This window comes from Spermophilus citellus (genome assembly GCF_964194105.1).
Source record: "Spermophilus citellus genome assembly, chromosome: 5".
In the NCBI taxonomy this organism is placed as follows: domain Eukaryota; kingdom Metazoa; phylum Chordata; class Mammalia; order Rodentia; family Sciuridae; genus Spermophilus; species Spermophilus citellus.
In genome coordinates this window covers 68,194,219-68,213,934 of record NC_138186.1, presented here as the reverse complement: position 1 = coordinate 68,213,934, position 19,716 = coordinate 68,194,219, and the positions used below count along the sequence as shown (strand labels likewise).

Sequence of the window (19,716 nt, the reverse complement as noted above, 5' to 3'; positions counted from 1 at the left end):
GGGTAACCCATTGGACCTAGGAGTATATTTCAAGAACTTCTCCTACCTGTCACAAAGAAGACAGGTCCTTCTTTTGTATAGCTGGTGGTGTTCTATCATACAACTGAAAGTATGCTTTTTGATATGATGGTCTGGAAACCTTCAATCCCTGTTCACTGCTTCTTCTGGAAAAGTCCAGTGGCTCAAGGAAAATTGCTGTGGAAAAGAAAAAAGATTTATTGAAAAATGTAGCAAATCAAAGGCTACTTCCAACAAAGACCATGTTGCATAGGGTTCTAAGTGCAGGACTTGTTCTGGGAGTTGTAGGTAGTACATCACAGAAGCAGGTGCCAGTGTACTTACTAATTTGGGTGACCTGCTTCTCTCAAGCACAGGTTGCTATTAGCATAGGTCACAGGATAATCAGGGTTCTGTTAATCTAAAGAAAATTTGCTGATTAAAAAGTCTTATCTTTTTAGTTACTTTTCTCAAGAATAACTCATTCTGCAGTTATTAAGATACACAAGGCTACTTATCCTCCAAGAACAAGGGAGATGGAGAAAAGCATCTTTCCCCTGGAGAATAGGGGTGATAACATTCTCTGGGGAACAGTTTTTAAATCCCTTAGATGGCCTCAGTTAAAGGTGTCATCTACTAGGAAAGCTAACATGAGACTACTATTGTATTGCCCAACTTTGTGAATCAAAAATCAGTGATTTTTTTTAAAGTCAACTAAGAGCAAGTGAAGCTAGAGGGTTTGTTTAGATTTTGCCATAGTGACAGTTTCATTTGCTCACACACATTTAGGAAAAGCCCGACACTGCCATCATGGCAGGGAAACCCATTCTTCACTACTTTGATGGACGGGCCAGAATGGAGTCCATCCGATGGCTCTTGGCTGCAGCTGGTGTCGAGGTAAGTTCTGAGTTAGATCATTTTAAATTGGATCTAATATTCACTGTTATTAGATACTTTTCTTACATAAGCTAGGTGATGTTTCTTACTGGATACAAAGTCAAGAATTGTACCCTAAACAACACTCTCAATTATTAAGAGATTCACAGACTTTACTAAATAAATTGTCAGTATTCTCATCAAAGAAGATAAACATTAATGTAAAAAATATACCATGATTTGTGGACCTTATTTGGATTTGATTAAACACTATAGAAATAATTCATAAAATTTATAAAAATTAGAAACATGATTATTGATTGAATATTGGTGATAATAAATTTTTATTAATGTTTTTGGTGGGATAATATATTATAGTTATTTTTAAATATAGTTCCTGTATTTTAGAGAAACTAATTGAACTATTTAAGAATAAAACACTGTCATGTGTCATATACCTGAGTGGCATGATACTGTACTGAATATTATAGGTGATTGTAACACAATTATAAGCATTTGGTATCTAAACATAAAACAGGCACAGAAAAAAACATGGTTCAAAAGAGGAAATATGAGACACCTAAATGCAGCACTCTATCAGTCCTAGAGTTTTCAGGTCTAGCAATTGCTCCAAGTGAGTCAGTGAGTGAGTGGTGAGTGAAAGTGAAGGCCCAGGTCACTACCAATGCTATAATTTGGATGTGAAAAGTTCTCAAAGGCCCATGTTTTAAAGGTGTGTCCCTAGTTGTGTCCCTACCCTGAGGCAGCACTGGGTGTAGTGGAACTGTTTAGAGGTGGGGCCTAGTGGGAGGAGTTCTGTGGCTGAGGGCTTGCTTTTGAGGGGGGTGTGGGAATGCAGCCCCTGTGTCTCTCTTGGTTTCCTGAGAGCCAAGAGGTGAGTGGTTTGCTCCCCCACGTGCTGCCTGCCATGATATTCTGCCTTGTCACCAAGCAACAGGGCCAAATGACCAGGGATGAAAACATCTGAAACAGTGATGACCAAAATAACCTGTTCCTCTTTAAAGTTGATTATTTTAGGTGTTTCTTAAGATAATGAAAAGCTGATTTAGCACAATGCACACTTTATAATATAATCTGTACACACAGGCTATACTCAATTTATTAAAATGGTTTCCTTTCTCAATAATAAATTAACCTCTGTTTACTGTGAATTTTTTACTTTACAAACTTTTAACTTTTTAACTTTTTGACTCTTGTGTAATACTTAAAATGCAAACATATTGTATAGCTGTGTAGAATATTTTTATTCCTTGTTCTCCATTTTTTATTTTTATTTAATTTTATTTTTTTCAAATTCTTCCATTAAAAGTTAAGAAGCAAACACAAATTCAGAATCAACAATATCACTGTCTTTTCTTCCCCATCGTGTACCACTGGAAGATTTTTGGGGCAGAAACATGCATAGATCTGTCACCTGCTATGATCACAGTGCCTTCTCCTGATCTAGCTACTAAGGATCATTCTGATGCTTGCAATGAGGAGGCATCGCTGTTCAGAATTATATGCATGGTGGATTGCTTGTTTTGCTTTTTGTTCATTAACAAATACATAACTTTTCTTATTTATAAATATATAAATATATCATTTACTTGGAAGCAGATAATGTACCATGAAAAATTCTCACTATTAATGAGAAAATTGTCATTTGAAATTTATGTTTTCAACTTTTAAAAAATTTATTTTTAATACAGGCAATTCTCAGTGATTGTAATTCTATATTTCTGAACCACATTAGCTGAAATGCATATAATTTTTTTAATATTTATTTTTTAGTTTTAGGTGGACACAATACCTTTATTTTATTTTTATATGGTGCTGAGGATGGAACCCAGTTTCTCATGCGTGCTAGGCGAGTGCTCTACCAATGAGCCACAACCCCATCCCAACAATTTTTAATTTTTTTACGGTGCTAGGGATTGATCCCAGGGAAGTGTGTATGATAGGCAAGTGCTCTACCACTGAGATACACTTGCAGCCCTTGTGTTTTCAATATTTTGAAGGATCTTATGGAGGTCTTCAAAGGCTTCTACTAAATGCTTCACTGAATTTTGTTCACTGATGTATTCACTAATCAATGGGAAATTTTCCGTTCTTTTATAGTCTTATGGCACCATCTTTGTATACAAAGTCAGTGATTGACTGAAACATTGTTATAGGGCATGACTGTGCATGAAATCCAGGATGGGACTTCCTTTAAACTATTACCAGAGAAGAAGAGTGGGTGGGCACCTATATGAAAGCCTGTTACTACCAGTTGATAATTGTTCAAATTGGTGAGGGATAAAGGAGCAACAATATACTCAATTGTTTATTTTTATGAATGTCAGAAATTCCCATTAAAAAAGATCTAAATTCTACCACATAAGAAAATGAATGCAATTATACTGAAAATACACACCACAAATGTGAGGTGGGCAGGAGGAAGGAGACAGTAACAAACTGCCTATTAACCATTGGAACCTATTCATTCAGCATAATTGTGTGGGCACCTATAAAGAACCAGGTTTTATAGTAGGTCCTGGGGATACACAGTGAACTAGACAGATAAGGTCCCTGCCCGCATGCTGCCTACACATCTGTGATGGATGGGATCAAGCATTTTTCAGGGTTGTGACCCATGCATTTTTCCTGATAGATGTACTATAAATTTCCAGATAGCCTTGACTAGACTCTTCATAAATATGTCCAATCTCAAAAGTCTTACCCCCTTCATATCATACATAGACAGGAATGATTCAAGCTGACAAGCATGCAAGGCGATTGAGTGAACTAATCAGGACTCATTTACCTTTTCTGCTCTCCAGTTTGAAGAGAAATTCATGAAAACTCGAGATGACTTGGAAAAGTTAAGAAAAGGTAAGAACAAATATCTTAATACCTCTCAAGAAGGTTCCTAGTGGAAGACTGAAAAACCAGACAATACTCATGTATTCGTGAGGATGGCAGTGCTGACAGAGGAGAGGTAGAGAGTGGTTAAAATGTAAGACCTGGCAACTCTCTGGGGTCTCAAGAGTGAGACCATTGTGAGTCCTTGCTAAGGAACAAACTCAGGGCCCCTTGCATGCCCTCTCCTTGCCTTCTTCATTCGCTGAATGCAATTGGCTCCTGACTAGTCACAGACTCCCCAACTTCTTGTAAAATGTCCCTGGAGACGAGCTAGACACACAAATATTCAGGGACACACAATGTGTATGGATGGATGGGAAATTTAAATAGCTGTGAGACAAGAGGTTAAAAGTAAAGCAGCTGGACAAGTAAAAGAAGAAACAAAAACTAAAAATAAATTGGTGTCTTACTTGAAAATTTACCAAGTGATAATTTTTCCTCTTGTATCATCAGTCATTTCCACAACTGTTTTACATTGTGGACATGAGTGACCACATTTCATTCTGTTTGTTTTCTCCTTCCACAAGATGGGAGTTTGATGTTCCAGCAGGTGCCCATGGTGGAGATTGACGGGATGAAGCTGGTGCAGACCAGAGCCATTCTCAACTACATTGCTGCCAAATACAACCTCTATGGGAAGGACATAAAGGAGAGAGCCCTGTACGGTGTATTTTCTATTCCTACATCAACAGATAACATGGGAAGAATTTATGTCCTTCCTTGAGTGAGAAAAACCAAGGCAGGGAGATCTTGAATAGCACCAGGCTGACCCTGGGCATAAACACTGAGGTCAGTGTGGGAGAGTGCTGTGGAGATGCAGGAAGAGTAAGCATGGAGTGGATTCAGGGCAGTGTCATGTAGAGAGGATGTGGTTCATAGAGGCTTGCAAATCCTGAGGACTATGAATTTAGGAAGACGGTGGAATCCTGATTCCATTGCTTAGCTTTAGAGGTTAAACAATCTATGTAATAGCTTGGGACAGAGGAAGGATTTGAGCGTCTAGACTTGAAGGTCCGGGAAGGAAGTATCTGAAGCACCTGATTTTCCCTTTCTGGAAAGTATAAGACTGACAGCCAGGAACCTAAGCTACCCTTTTCTTCTATAGATGGGTCAACATGATGAGGGTTGGTGGAGTTTGGTGTCAAGACATGAGGGTGACACAAAGCATTTCATTTAAACTTGAAGAAGTCCACTGATTCAGCATGGGGGTTTAGGTCTCCTCCCTCCTGGGCTGGAACTGCTTTATTGAAAATAACATCTTGAAAGGATCTGTGGAAAGTTCCTCAAAATTTTAGAGTTAGCAATACCCCAGCAATTCCAGAACTAGGGATATACCCAAGAGGAATGAAAATACATCCTGAGTGGTATTTGTCCACAAATATTCACAGCTGCATTGTCATAATACACAAGTAGTGGAAATAAACTAAACATCCAATGGATGAATGGATGAAGAAAATTTCTTTGGTCATACAATGGAATAGTATTTGCTATCCAAAGAGATGAAGTACCGATGCATGTAGCAACATGATGGACCTTGACAACATTATATCATATTAAAGAAATCAAACCCCAATCACATTTTGTATGGTTTCTCTAGCATGAAGGTGAAGAACACTCGTATCTACAGGGATGGAAAGGAGATTAGTATTTTCTAGAGCTGGTGGGAGAGGTGGTATACATGTTTGTTAATCTACCCAGCATGGTTAAAATGTTCTGGAACTGGAGAATATAAATATTTGCAGAATTCTGTGAATGTACTAAAAAAAATCACTGAATAGTAGACTTTAATTGGGTGACAACTATGGTGTGAAAATTTGTCAATAAAATTGCTGTTTAAAAAGAATTTTGAAAAACCCACTTGAAGCAAAAGATATGAAGCTTTCCTATGTCATGAACTTACTGTAACTATATAAAGAATTGTAGCAAGTAGAGGACTTTTCTTAGGTGGGGATCACAAGAAATGCAATCATGATCAGCATTGGGCAACAGTATATGGAACGGATTAGGGAACATGAATTATGGGAAATAATTAGGAGCACTTTATTTCTAACATTGAACATGGAATGATCCTGAGCTATATAATAGAAAGAAGGAAGGAGAGGGACTTGTCTGAGAGGCTGGGCCAGGGACTCTGTCTTGAGTGTACCTAGGAGGCAAGTGCTTAGCCACTGAAATCACAGTATCTTTACATCCAGAACAAGGCACAGCACAGAGAGCATAGCCTATATGTACTACCAAGTTCTCTAAAGACCTTAACTTGTGATGGCCTAGTATGCTCTTTGGAACCGTATGTGGTCATGTATTTAACAAAAATTTAGACATGTATTCCCTGTAGGTTGCTCCAAGAAATAAATGTTAATCTATAAATAAAACCCAGAAGATTGTAACTGGATTTTGAAGGGTCCCTACTAGAGGCGAATTAATTTGCTCCTATCTGATGCTTTATTCTCTTGTGTTTCAAAACTATAAAATGTGGGGCAGAAAAAAATGCGGGGCAGAAGGCTTTTGACAGAGTGTTTGTATTTTGTTTTGTTTTTTCCAGAATTGATATGTATTCAGAAGGGATGACAGATTTGAATGAAATGGTCCTTCTTTACCCATACCTTCCATCTAGGGACAAAGATGGAAGACTTACTCAGATCAAAGAGACATCAAGAAACCGTTACTTTCCTGCCTTTGAGAAGGTAAGTGGAATTGGTTTCACCTATAGGGCACCCTCTAAATTGAAGATTGACAGGATAAAACTGGGTCAGCCCAGTGTTCTTCTCAACTATATTGCCACCAAATACAACCTCTATGGGAAGGACATAAGGAAAGAACACTGTACGGTATTATTTTCTATTCTTATATCAACAGTGGAAGGATTTAGGTTATAACTTAAGTGAGAAGGACCAGGGCAGGGAGATCATGACCAGCATCAGGCTGGGCCTGAGCACAAACACTGGCTTTCTCTTTATCTGGGTGAGGCTTGCCTGTTGATGGAACAGTCCAGTGGAAAGGAGGGAAGAGTTCATATTCATGAACAGGATGCAGTTCATGAATACAGCACAGAGACAGAGTTTAGAGGGCATCTTAGTCCCAACAGGTATCTTAGCACTTAGGACTACCATATGAATAATGCCATAGACGGAGGTTTATACAAAAACATATATATTTCTCATAGTTCTGGAGACTGAGAAGCGACAGATCAAGGACATGGTGGATTGGTATCTGGAAAGCTTTGCTTCTTGGATCATGAATGGCTGACTTTGGACTGTGTCCTTCTACGGAAGATGGGTCCAAGGTCTCATTATAAGAGCATTCCTTAAAATGTGCCATTCCTGAGAACTCTTCCAACAGGACCTAATTATGTCCCAAAGGCCCAACCTAACAGCATTGGGATCACAACATATGAGTTTGGAGGGACTCAGACATTCTCCCCATAACAGAAGCAGGAGAAAAACAGTGCCTGGGATTCCTTGAACACTGACGTTTACTTCCAGAGGGCCTTCTTTCATACTGATCTAGTACTCTGGCTCTCGAGGCACTGTATAAAAATAGACTATGAGGAAGGCTTGCACTAGTGATACCAAGTTGAAAGTTTCAATTACTGGGAATCAACTAGAATTCTCTATGTACAGAATTCATAGTACAGAATTAGCCCTTGGGTGGTGGGAAGTTCTGAGCACACTGGAGGTAAAGCCAAAATAGTGCTTTTAAATTGTAGCATAAATATGATGTTGTGTTTTGTTCTTGAACCAAGCAATTGTTCATACTTCTCTATGTATACTTAATTTGATAGGGTGGCTGACACAATATTTTGTTTAATTGGTAGTGCCATGGGGTTTTTTCCCTTTATTCTTCCTCATTATTACTGAGATATTTAAAAAAAATATCACATATTACCCAAAACATATTTTGTGAAAATTATAATACATTCAAAAATTGACAGAAAGTTTAAAGAATCCATAGGTGCTATCTCTGAGATAGCAGAATTTACATTGTATGATGTACACTTTATCATGTGTCCATCTCTCCATGCTGGTCTCACCACATATTACTTTTCCCATGCATTTCAGACTAAGATGCAGATGTCAGTGCAGTTCACACCTAGATAATTTAACATGTATTTTGTACCATCATGGTGAGCCAAGGTCATAAAAATATGATGATTCAAGTCATGTGTGTGATGTGTGTTCGTGACCTGACTCCTCCTATCTTCAGGTGTTAACCAGCCATGGGCAAGACTACCTGGTTGGCAACAGGCTGAGCAAGGCTGACGTTCACCTCACTGAACTTCTCTACCACACAGAAGAGCTGGACTCCACTGTTCTGGCCAACTTCCCTCTACTGAAGGTGCTCTCTCTCAATTCCTCATAGAGGTCTACACCTCCCATCATGAATCTAACATCTAAACACTGGGGCTGGTGGTGTTCTGACTTCTAGCTATCTCCAGTCTTCACCCTCCCTTCTCTGGCCTCCAAAAAGATCTTCTAGGCCCTGGTTCTGAGGAATGAAAAGAATCTTGCTATGCAAGGACATTTAAAGTGGATGCTACTCTAAGACGTATATTTGGCTTTGTATAATAAGTTAAACCAAGGGCCCAGCTTTCTCTTCAAAGCCCCTATTCCATTTGGATTCTGACCATGACTTCCTTGGGAATTCCTCCATCCCCCGTATGCCCTTGTCTTTCCATGTTGAGCAAGTCTCCTTCCATCAGTTCTCCTTCCTCCTCCTCAGGTTTGCAGCCTCAAACGTTATATTTCTCTCTCAAACCTTCCTTCCTTACTAACACCCTCAGCAACTGCCATCTTTATCTCTCAGTGTGATAATTTGTAGTGACTGGCACCTGCATTTTCTGGTCTATTTCTATCATCAGTTCTAACTCAGTATTACCATATCTTCTTTTCACCTGTCTGGGTGCTTCTCTGTTTCCACGTATGACAGGCAAATGTCACATTTTTTTCTTTATATCATACAAGTAGTAGCAATGAATCTATAGGATTAAAGTGTAAGGCAGAAGACAGGATGGCTAGAACTGAATACAGTTTTAAAAAGAAGTTGGGGAGGGGCTGGGGTTGTGACTCAGAGGTAGAGCATGCAAGACCCTGGGTTCAATCCTCAGGACCACATAAAAATAAATAAACAAATAAAATAAAGGTATGTGTCCAACTAAAAAATAATATTAAAAAAAAGAAGTTGGGGGAAATTGTCATTGAACTTTATTTTTTAGCTCTTATCTTTTTTTCTCATGGGTTGTGTTTCCCAGACAGCATGCTGGGAATGTCCAACACTTCCTGATTGTGTTAATGGGTGTTGGTTTGGGCTGCACTCTCAGGCTGTGTTCTTCTGCATTGCAGGCCCTGAGAACCAGAGTCAGCAACCTGCCCACAGTGAAAAAGTTTCTGCAGCCTGGCAGCCAGAGGAAGCCCTTTGATGATAGAAAATGTGTGGAAATAGCAAGGAAGCTTTTCAGTTAAATGGAGGCAGACATGGAGACATACAATACTGGGCTTTATCCAAATGTTGATCCTGATTACTATGAGGTTGACATAGTTTCCCAAAATTTCTGTGCTAATTTAGTTAGAAAGGAGCTGTGCAGATTTCTTTGCAATGCAGTCTATTTGGTTTTGGTGAAGTTTTATAACCATGATCACCACCTGGGATCTTTTTAAATTTGATAGAATGGAGAAAGTTTCTTAGTCACTGGTCTATTTAAAAATTGTCTTATAACATCTGTCATGTACTATCTCAAAGAAAATTAGGTAGAAATTTTCATCTGATACTCTGCTTAGGCAAAAATATCTTTTTGTTTTGTGTTTTGCTACCTTTCTCACCAAAACACATTAAAAACAAACCTATAAAGAACCATTTTCTTTCAACTTTTTTCCTGTTATTTGTTCGACCTATATTTATGTCTAGCATGAAATATTCTGTGTTCTTGGAGCCAGATAATCAATGATGAAAAAAAAACCTGATACATTCTCTACACTCATGGCAATGGATCTAGTGAGAGAAAAAACAAAAAACAGATAAACTAAACTAAAATCATACACAGCATGTGTATCACCTTCCTAAGGCTGCCACAAGAAATTCCTACAAACCTGCTATGGTTTAAAATAATGGAAATTCATTCCCCCACAGTTCTGGAGCTAAGTGGGAAGTCCAGGTATGAGCCATGCCGTGGTCTCTCTGAAGGCTTTATGGAAGGCTCCTTCTTAGCCTCTCCCTAGTGCCTGACAGGTGCTGGCCATTCTGGGAGTTTTTCAGTTTTTTGTCACAACACTCTAATCTCCTCTTTCATGGTCACAGGACAATCTCCCTGTATGTGTTGTCTGTCCAAACTGCCCTCTTCTTATGAGGATACCACCAGCTGGATGAAGAGCCACCCTATACCAGGGTGACCTCACCTGTATTATTCCTGCAGAAGTCTTTTTTCAGATGAGGTCACACTGACAGGTAGTCAAGGGTAGGACTTAAACATAGCCCTCTCAGAGGACAGATTTTCTCCTACAGCACCATGCTCAGAGGAGTTAATGTTGGGAGGGCACCATCAGTAGACATCTGCTGGGATCTGTGGGTGAGACAGGTTTCTCAAGGAGGGGACTCATATCTGAGGTGAGATGAGCAGGAGGGACAATCAGTGAGGGGGGTGGCACCAGCACTGGGCAGCAGGAGTAGAATCCAGACAGAGGTCAGCACAATCAGTGGCCAAGAAGAGACAGTAGCCTGGGGGTTATTCCATTCAAGGAATCAAGTAGTTCAGAAACAATACCTGAAAATCTGAATGGTCCTCTGCTGCCATCTGCACACACTGTCCCTGTTGTCTCACAGACTCCCTGATCTGAGGTTTGGTCAAAACGCTGGCCACCATTTTTCCCCCTGAGCAGCAGCATTCACATTCCCTACAGGAAGGGAAGGAAGAAGAGGTCTCCTTCAGGTTTGCAATCTCAAAATATAGATCAATATATATATATATATATATATATATATATATATATATATATATATATATATCCCATGGAATGTAGGCAATTGAATCTGGGGCTTAGTTTCAGTTAATCATTTTTGTAGAGTGAGCTTCCCCACAGATGGCTGTAGTAGGGCGGAGGGTGACCTGGGACCCATGGCTCATACTTTTAAAATGTCTGTTCAATATTAGCTCAACTTAGACCAACCAAGATGTTCCTTCCTAGACAGCTTCCTAAAGAGTTCCAAGTTCCCTTTGCATATTCACCTGCTTGATCTCACCTGTAGACTCCTCAGGGAATTAAAGGGAAGCCTCTGTTAAGTGTCTTTTGAACAGTACACTCTTAATTGGCCTTGGGGACAGAACCAACATATTTTGTATTGTGATGTACACGGTGGGGGTCTGAGGCAAAATTCTACATTTAAAATTTTATATGTCCCTCAAAAGACCGTGTCTTAGGACTCATTCCTCAGCTTGGCACTACTGAAAGGTGGTAGAAATCTTTAAAATGGAGATTTTGACCTCCCTGGATGTGTGACTTTGAAAAAGATTGTGGGAAGCCGGTCCCTTCTCTCCCCTCACCCAGCCTACATTCTCTCCTTTCTTCCGGGAAAACGTGATTTGAGCAGTTTTCCTCGGACACATGTTCTTGCCAGCCATGATATACTGGCCCTCCACAGGAACAAAAAAAAAAAAAAAAAAAAGGTCAAATGAACATTTGAAACATGAGTGAAAAGCCTGAAACTGTGAGCCAAAATGAACCTTTCCTATTTTAAGTTGATTTTCTCAGGTCCATTGTTATGGAAAGGGAAGCTGACTAACACACTCTAGAACAAAGATTTTTTTAACTCATCAGATTCAGCACTCCTTAGCTTATTACATATATTTAGAATTTCTTTTTATCCTGGAGTGAATTTCCTAAGATTTACCTCATTGCTCTTGGTGCTAGGAATACAAGATTGAGGAATGCATAATAAACAATGTTGAAAAAACTTTGCATAAAAGGAATTACAAATCAATATGTCACATTGGGCCAAGGAGGGTCCCTGCAAGAAGCCAAAGAACCAGTCCAAAAGAGTGGCTGAAGCCAGACATGGTGGTACACACGTGTAATACTAGCACTTAGGAGGCTGGGGAGGGAGGAGCACAAGTTCGAGTTCAGATTGGGCAACTTAATGAGAGCATATCTCAAAATAAAAAGTTAAAAATGAGTTGGGGTATAGCTTTGTGACAGAGCAACCCTGGGTTCAATTCTCAGTACAAAAAAAAAAAAAAAAAGAGCAGAGAGGCAGGCACTGAAGAAAGTTGAATGAAATACCTATTTATAAATATAAGTATAGGATTAAGATCCCTCAAGTGGGGATTGGAGAACTCTGAAGCTGGCATCAGTAAGAAGACTCTACCACCACATCCCTCAATGAGAAGTGCAGAAATGACAAGGTCCTAGTATAGGGACCAAGGAACACACTGAGAATCATACCTCCAAGATGGGCCACCTCCCAGAGCCTGATGGCCTTCAGAGAGGAAGGTACCACTGTCAAATTAAACAGCCCACATGCAGGGACAGTTTATGAAATCACAATATGACTCAAAATTGGACAATGACTAATTACCGATTTGTTCCACAGCTTTATCCATCTTTATCTGACACACCAAATGCCGCAGTCTGGCTGGGCACAATTCAGGAGCCACTTGTCAAAAGAAACGAACTTTATTTTTAGAACCACACACGACAAACAAAACAGCTCCTCAGGAAAAACCCTCAGAGCCCAACTGCCACCACCAGCTTCCCCCAAGCCTCTCCTTCAACCACAAGCCACTCCACCTCCCACAATCCTCCTGCTCTTGAGGCCAATTGGCTGGGTCGTGTGGGCGGAGCCAAAAAAGTCCCCCAATGAGCAGCTCCGTGGTCTGAAAGGGCAGGGAAACAGCCCAATGAGCATCACCGCAGAGGAGCCAATCAGCTAGATGTTGCTGGGGCCACTGTGAGCCAATCATCAGCTGGCAGTGTGAAAGGGCGGGGAAACAGCTCAATGAGCATCTCCAATGAGCATCACCACAGAGGAGCCAATGAGCTAGATGTTGCTGGGGCTGCTGTGAGCCAATCATCAGCCGGCAGCTGGAAGTTTGCTGGCAGCTGGAAGTTTGCTGGGGCCCCTTCCGCTGTGGCTCTCAACACACCATTAATATTAGAAAATAAGAAGAAACATACTTTTAATGTAAGATACACATGTAGATTTATATATTGTCTGTATCATAACAGATGTTAAATATTTTTAATGTTTCTCCTGGTAGAAAATATAAAGAAATGAACATTTGATTTTTAATCTTTATGTCATCCACCATTTTCAAAGAGAGGCTGTTTGTGTGTATATTTGAGGTAAATGTGGATGTCAACTTATCTGACTGAACTAGGAGGATTAGTTCAAGATGTGAGGAATTATTAACGTTCAGTTATCAGTTTTCCAAAATATTATTGAAGAACACGTGTGTATTAGCAATGTTCTGACAACTAGAGCTACTTAGATGGGGTAGAATGAATCAGCACAATCTTAATCTTTGTAGACTTTGAAACATTAGGCCTTTAAACTATCTCACACAATCTTTGTTTGCCTTTCCTCTAAACTCCATAGCTATGTTTGACTCTATCTGTCCTTGGAAACCCTTAGTACAGTTGCAACATTCTAAGTCAACAAGCTAACTAATAGAAAAATGTTCAGACTTTAATCACAGAAATAGGTAGACTTTCTCAAGGATTATGTTTCTACTAAATGATATCTACCTGGTTTCATTAATTATTTTACTTCATATTTACTGATCACCCATTGTGTTACCCAAATTGCTTTAGGCATACGGGCTCTCATAAAAAAAAAAAAAAAAAGGAATCCTGAATGAGAAAAAGAAGTTAACATGTGAAGATCCAGGCTAAGACAACCCCAGCCAGCCAGAAGGAAGATGAAGGCAGGGAACTTGGTCAGGAACAAGTCTGGTGTGTTTCAAACCAGGAAGAAGGAAGGTCAGTGCTGTAGGATCAGGAGAGGAAGCACTGAAAAATGAGGTCAGAGAGGTGAAAGCATGAGTGAGCTAGCCATCTATTTCTGCAGAGATTGCCACCAAGTTTGGTGCCTTAAAGCAACAAGCATTTATTATGCTCAACAATTTGTGAATGGAAATCAGGAATCTGAGAGCAACTTACTAGGGGATTCAGCATCAGGAGGTTGCAGTCAAGTTATCGACAGGTGCCGTTGACATCTGAAGGATTAATTATTGGTGGGATTCACTTCAGACATGGCCCCCTCACTCAGCTGTTGGTTGAGTCCTCAGTTCCTCCCTGAAAGGTGGCAACAGATCTCAGTTCCTTGATATGTCTGCTCTTCTTCATGGAGTGATAGTTACAAGGCTTTGCAGTGGCCTGGGCAATGAGTTTTCTGTAAGACAGAGATCACTTTCTGACCAAACTTAAATTTGTGTTGGAATAAACTGCCAAAAAGCAACTAAAAATTGCAATTTTTAAAGGCTGAGGTGGAAAGTCCTCCTCACCTGCCCTTAACACCTTCTGGTGTCTTCCACCTCCTCTTCTCATTCCTCCTTCTCTTCCCCTTTCTCCCTTGGCTCCTCTTTGCTTCCTTTTCCACTGTCCATTTCCTTCAGTCTGTACTGATGATGCTCCAAGCCCAGGAACACCAAGGACAGCTGTGAGAACCTGGGAGAGAGGCGTGGAGCGGCTTCTCCCTCAGAGTCTGCAGAGGGGGACAAAATTGCTGTCATCTTTATTTCAGATATCTGACCTCTAGAATATATGAGAAATTTTTTTGTACAGTTTAGGCCATGCAGCTTGTGAGAATTTGTTACAATGTCTACAGGAAACTGTTAAAAGAAAACCTGAGGCCATTTACATTGAACAGTTATTTCCAGGAACAGAAGGGATCTAGACCCTGGCAGCAGCACATAACAAGATGAGCAGAATGCCCTCCCCCAGATACAGGTTTTATTTATAAACAGAGAAAATGAAGTGACCTACAGAAACAACCCGATTGGCTGCAGTTGGCCTTTGCCTTATGAGGTACCATATGTGATTGGCTGAAGCCCAACTGCTGTGAGTGACTGAGACTCAGATCCTTGGTTGAATCTGACAAAAATAGAGGATCTGCTAGCAATACTTAAAATTTATTTAAAATTCTAGAAAATTGAAACTAATGTATTGTGACAAAAAGCATATCAGTGGTATAGGGTGGTGCAGGAAGAATTGATTACAAAAGGGCATGAGGACTTGGATGTTCACCATCTTGATTGTGGGATGAGTTTATGGTGTAATCCCATATACTCTTAAGTATGTGCACTTCATTGTAAGTCAATTATATTGCCAGATGTATACAGTTATTCTACAGTGCATCCCTCTGCTCTCCATCCTTCTTGGCTACCTCTGTCTTCTCTGACATGTTTCCTCTTACTTATGGACAGGGTTAGTTTTGTAAGATTCTAACCCTCTTGGCCACATTCATCCCCATTCCTCAGAATAAACTCACTAACACCGCAAAACAAATCAGAAAAAAATAATCTCCATCTCTGGTTGGTTTTTCCTTTGGCTATTTTCTTCTCTAATTTTAATTCTAAAATTAAATAGTGTATATTCCAGCTCTACTTTTGCTGTGTGATCTTGAACTTTTATTTCTTAACCAATGAACTATGGGTTAGTCAGCTCTTCCTTGCTATGACCAAGACACCTGACAAAAACAACTTAGAGAAGAAAGGATTTATTTTGGCTCATGGTGTCAGAGGATTGAGTCCATGGTCAGAGGCTTTGTTGCTCTGGGCCTGAGGTGAGGCAGAACATCACAGTGGAAGGGGTCGGTGGAGGAGAGCTTCTCATCCCACAGCAGTTGAGGAGCAGAGAGAGTGAAAGGAACTGAGAGAAGATGAACTCTTCCAGGCACACCACTGGTGACCTGCTTCCTCTGCCTAGGTCCCATTTCCCAGTCAGTAGTCCATGCAGCCATGGATGGAATAATCCCCAGAGCTTTCATGGTTCAATAATTTCCCCCAAAGTCCACCTCTGAACACAGGAGACTTTGGGGATATTCTAGATCTAAATCACAAGAAATCATTGCCAGGCTAGTTCTGTTAGATCAAAGTGACCTCTTCACTGTAAACCCAAGCCCGTCTCCCTTCCCATTAGCAACTATCTTCCAGAGCCTGCCATCCTCTGTCATTTCAGGGCTCATGTCTCCCTGTGGCCATCTTCTTAGTTAGTGATTCATCTACCGTCTTTGTCAACATGATGGCACACTAATCCACCTAATCCTGCCTCATTTCACAAGGTCAGAACTTTCACAAAGTAAATAACAAGTTCCCAACCACAGCCCTCCCTCCCCAGAGCACAGCCTTGTGATGAAAGCTGTGAGGAGTTTCCTGAGTCTGACACCAGGCAGCACAGGCACCACTGGGCAGGGTAGCTTGGGTCACCCTCCAGGATGGCACCCCTAGAGTTCCCCTCTCGTGATGCTCCTTTCCTTCTTAGATTCTCTCCCAGCACATCTCTGCCAGTCTGTGTCAGTGTCTCTTCCCTCCTGACACCTTCACTGGTCAACTCTACCCACCTTGGACCTCCCAGCAAGGGGCCCTTCCAGACATGGTGCTCCTCCCCATTCTGTTTTCCTGTCTTCCAGAGATCCTTTTGTCAGGTTACCACTGGGAAGCTGTTGTGCAGGGAGGGGAATTTCATGGAGAAACATCCCCCACACTGCAGGAGGGAGGCTATTGTGCACCTTAGGGGCAGCCTGGCCCCAGGCTCCTGGGATGTGCATGCACTGTTCTCTGCTATTCTGCTGCTCTTCCTCAAGTCCCATCCAGACTTCCTTCTGAGGATCCCCTTGTGTTGGTTGTTCCAGTGTTATTGTAAGGAAACCAAAATTGAAGAAGACAGCATCAAAATTTGGGGGCCATCTTCACCTCAATATGTCCAGTGACCTTACTTCACAGATGAATGCAGTGGGGTCCAGTGAGGCTAATATTTATCCTGGGGTCACATATGTGATCAAAAGTGGAGTCAGCCTAGAGCCAGTTCCTCTGAATTAGACACAGAGACCTTTTCTATTTATTGATTGATGCAGGTAATTGTTTTTGAGTTTTAATCTACTTTTTGGTTGTATTGGTATCTGGTACAATGGTCAAGGAGATGGACAATGTGCCTTCCTTTAACCTCACAAAAGACATTTTAGTGAGAAGAGACAGAAAAGGAACGACAGAAAGAAGGAAGAAACAAGAGGAAGGGTGATTAAATATCCCGTAACTACAGCCTGTGATCAGAATGTGAAAGAATTTAAACAGGGACTATAATAGAGTGTTGAGGGCAAAGGGCAAGTGAGAACTCTACGTGGATGATGACGAAACCCCTCTAAGGAAGCAACCTTAAGATGAGACTCAGAAAATGAGAAGAAAACACACTAAACTACTTGAATGCCTTCATCTTACTTAATCCTCATAGCAACCCTATAACATAGATAACATAACTGCAAACATATCAAAAAAGTTAAATCAGAAACCAGAGTTTTGGCTTTAAAAGGCTACAAATAATTCTTCTCCATCGTATTAGAATTCTACCATGTATGAGCTTTTTGAGGGGAGGGGTGGATTCTGAAATGCTAGATTAAAGCAGTGCAAAAAGTAGACTTTATTTCAACCTTGTAAGGCTCCTAGGCAATGAGGGTGATGTCTTTTATAGCAGAAGCCCCTTTGTGGTGGATGCTTCTGATGGTAATTGGCCCCAGTGTCCCCCAGGTAATAAGGCACATGACATTATATCTGATGACAAAAGAAGAAAGTGAAGAAACAGACCTTTCCTGGGATACCGAAACACCATAACTACAACTTTTATTCCCTGATCTCCAGTGACATCCCCTCCTGAGTCATGACTGGACCATGGACACAGCTGGGCATACAAGTCGCTTAGTTTGGTTTCTGAAAGTGAAGCAAACTGCAGGATGAGCAGCTATATGATATGGTTCATTCCATTTTTCTTGTTGAATTTAATGTAACTTTACAAATGGCTATAATCAAACTCTTCTGTGTATGTGACAAACTGAAAAATCGTACTTTTCTATATCATCTACAGACAGGAGTCACTCAAGTTGAAAAGCCTATAATACTCTGGAACAAACAAGAAATAATTTTCAGTTTCTACTCCCAGTTTTAAGGCAAATTATTATAGAAACTCCAGAAAAAAAAATGAGTAAGTTAAAAAAAAAAAGCAGAGAGCTAAATGCCTCTGATGAGGGTATCTTGTAGACGGCATAAGTGGATATTTGAATACCAGGTAATGCCAACTTGTTGATAGGGTGGTAGACGGGGACTGTGGAGAGACAGAAAGTGTACCGAGGAAGGGCTGGGAGTCCTTCAGCTGATCTGGCAACACTTTCAATGATGAAAGGGCTAGACTTCTCTGAGTATTCACTAAGAAACCATCCCCAGGGCCCAGAGAATGTCCTCTCCTTGCTTTCTCACACTGGCTGCACCAGAATGAGCTGCCATCAACTCAGGATCCCGCACTGTCCTCCCTTCCAGGTGCACATAGGGACATGCATCACAGAAAGAGCCATGGAATTACCTTCAGATGTTTCTTTTATGGCTTAGGACAAGGTGAGGTCCTCACAATACTGCAAGCTTGAGAGAGCACAGAAAGAAACCACTAGATAGAACCTACGTTCAGAGTCCTAAACATCTTGAGATTTACTTTGGGAACTTCCTACCTGAAATGGCCTTTGGTTGGTGGCCATATTGCAGTTACTACCTACTTTGTCCCAAAACATTCATGAAAATTATCAACACAGGAATTAGACCTGGAGGGAGAATAAATATATTGATGAAATAACACCAACAAAAATAAATAAAAGGAAGATTAATAATAAAAAGAAGGAGTACTGGAAAGTGAAAACAAAGTGTGATTGGACTTGAAAGGTTACAAAGCTCACAGTTCTTTCTCCTTTTACCTCTTCGGTCCTTTGACCAAATGTCATTTCAACCTTAAGGAGTAAGACCCATAGACAGTTCACTCTCCTTTTTCTTCTTCCAAAGGTTGGGAGTTTCAAGTCCCAGCAGGAGCCCTCAGGAGAGACTGAGGGGAGGGAGCTGGTACAGCAGAGCCACTCTGGACTACACTGTCACCAGATCCAACCTCTGAGGAAAAGACATGAGGGAAAGCGCCCTGCATGGTACATTTTCTGGTTCTACATTAACAGATAACACAGGAAGATTTAGGTCATTCCTAAGGCCCACGGCTGGGGGATCATGGCCAGCAGCAGACTTGGGCATATACACTGAACTAAAGTACATTAGAGCCCCCTGAGAATGAGAACAGAGATTTGGAGTGAAATTTAAAAAAAAATGGATTAAAAAAAATTTGTGGATAAAGAAAATGTGTGTGTGTGTGTGTGTGTGTGTGTGTGTGTGTGTGTAGATGAGAAGGCCTGGGAAACCAAAGTTCTAAAGAAATTGATTCTCAAGTTCTAAAAAATTTAAAAATGCTGCAAAGAAACAGAAGTTCCCAGGTCATTATAAGGACTGACCCATTTAACAAGGATGAGCAAATATCCATGATATAGGGGTTACCTGAAGTATTTGACAAGTACTATAACACCCAGACTGATTCAACCCTACCAAACTGGCATCTGTCCTTCCTATTATGACAAATCTGCATGACTGATAATAAAATCTTCTATGAAACTGTGGATACATCCTCAGTTAAATACAGAGTTATCAATGAATGAACCAACAACTCCACTGCTAGTATAATAAAAAGATATTGTTAGTAACTCTTGTACAGAAATGTTAGAAGGGTTAGCCACCATTTTTAAAAAGTGGAAAGAGTCTAAATGCCCAACAATGGATAAATGGATGAACAAAATATGCCCTAGCCATACAGTGGAATATTATCTGGCCTTGAAAAATGAGTGAAGTTCCGATTCATGCTATTATTGGTTGAACCTTGAAAT

General features: G+C 40.5%; 1 protein-coding gene across 1 annotated transcript; it reads left to right on the top strand.

Annotated features, from left to right (window-relative positions):
* Nucleotides 1-768: 768 nt before the first annotated feature.
* Nucleotides 769-9,239, top strand: LOC308648864 (glutathione S-transferase A3-like; the record flags this gene model as incomplete). The annotated part of the gene is made up of 6 exons (XM_081293947.1): nucleotides 769-894; nucleotides 3,699-3,750; nucleotides 4,308-4,440; nucleotides 6,323-6,464; nucleotides 7,984-8,115; nucleotides 9,120-9,239. The coding sequence occupies exons 1-6, from the start codon at nucleotides 808-810 to the stop codon at nucleotides 9,237-9,239; spliced, it is 666 nt and encodes a 221-aa protein (XP_081150073.1). The 5' UTR covers nucleotides 769-807.
* Nucleotides 9,240-19,716: the final 10,477 nt, after the last annotated feature.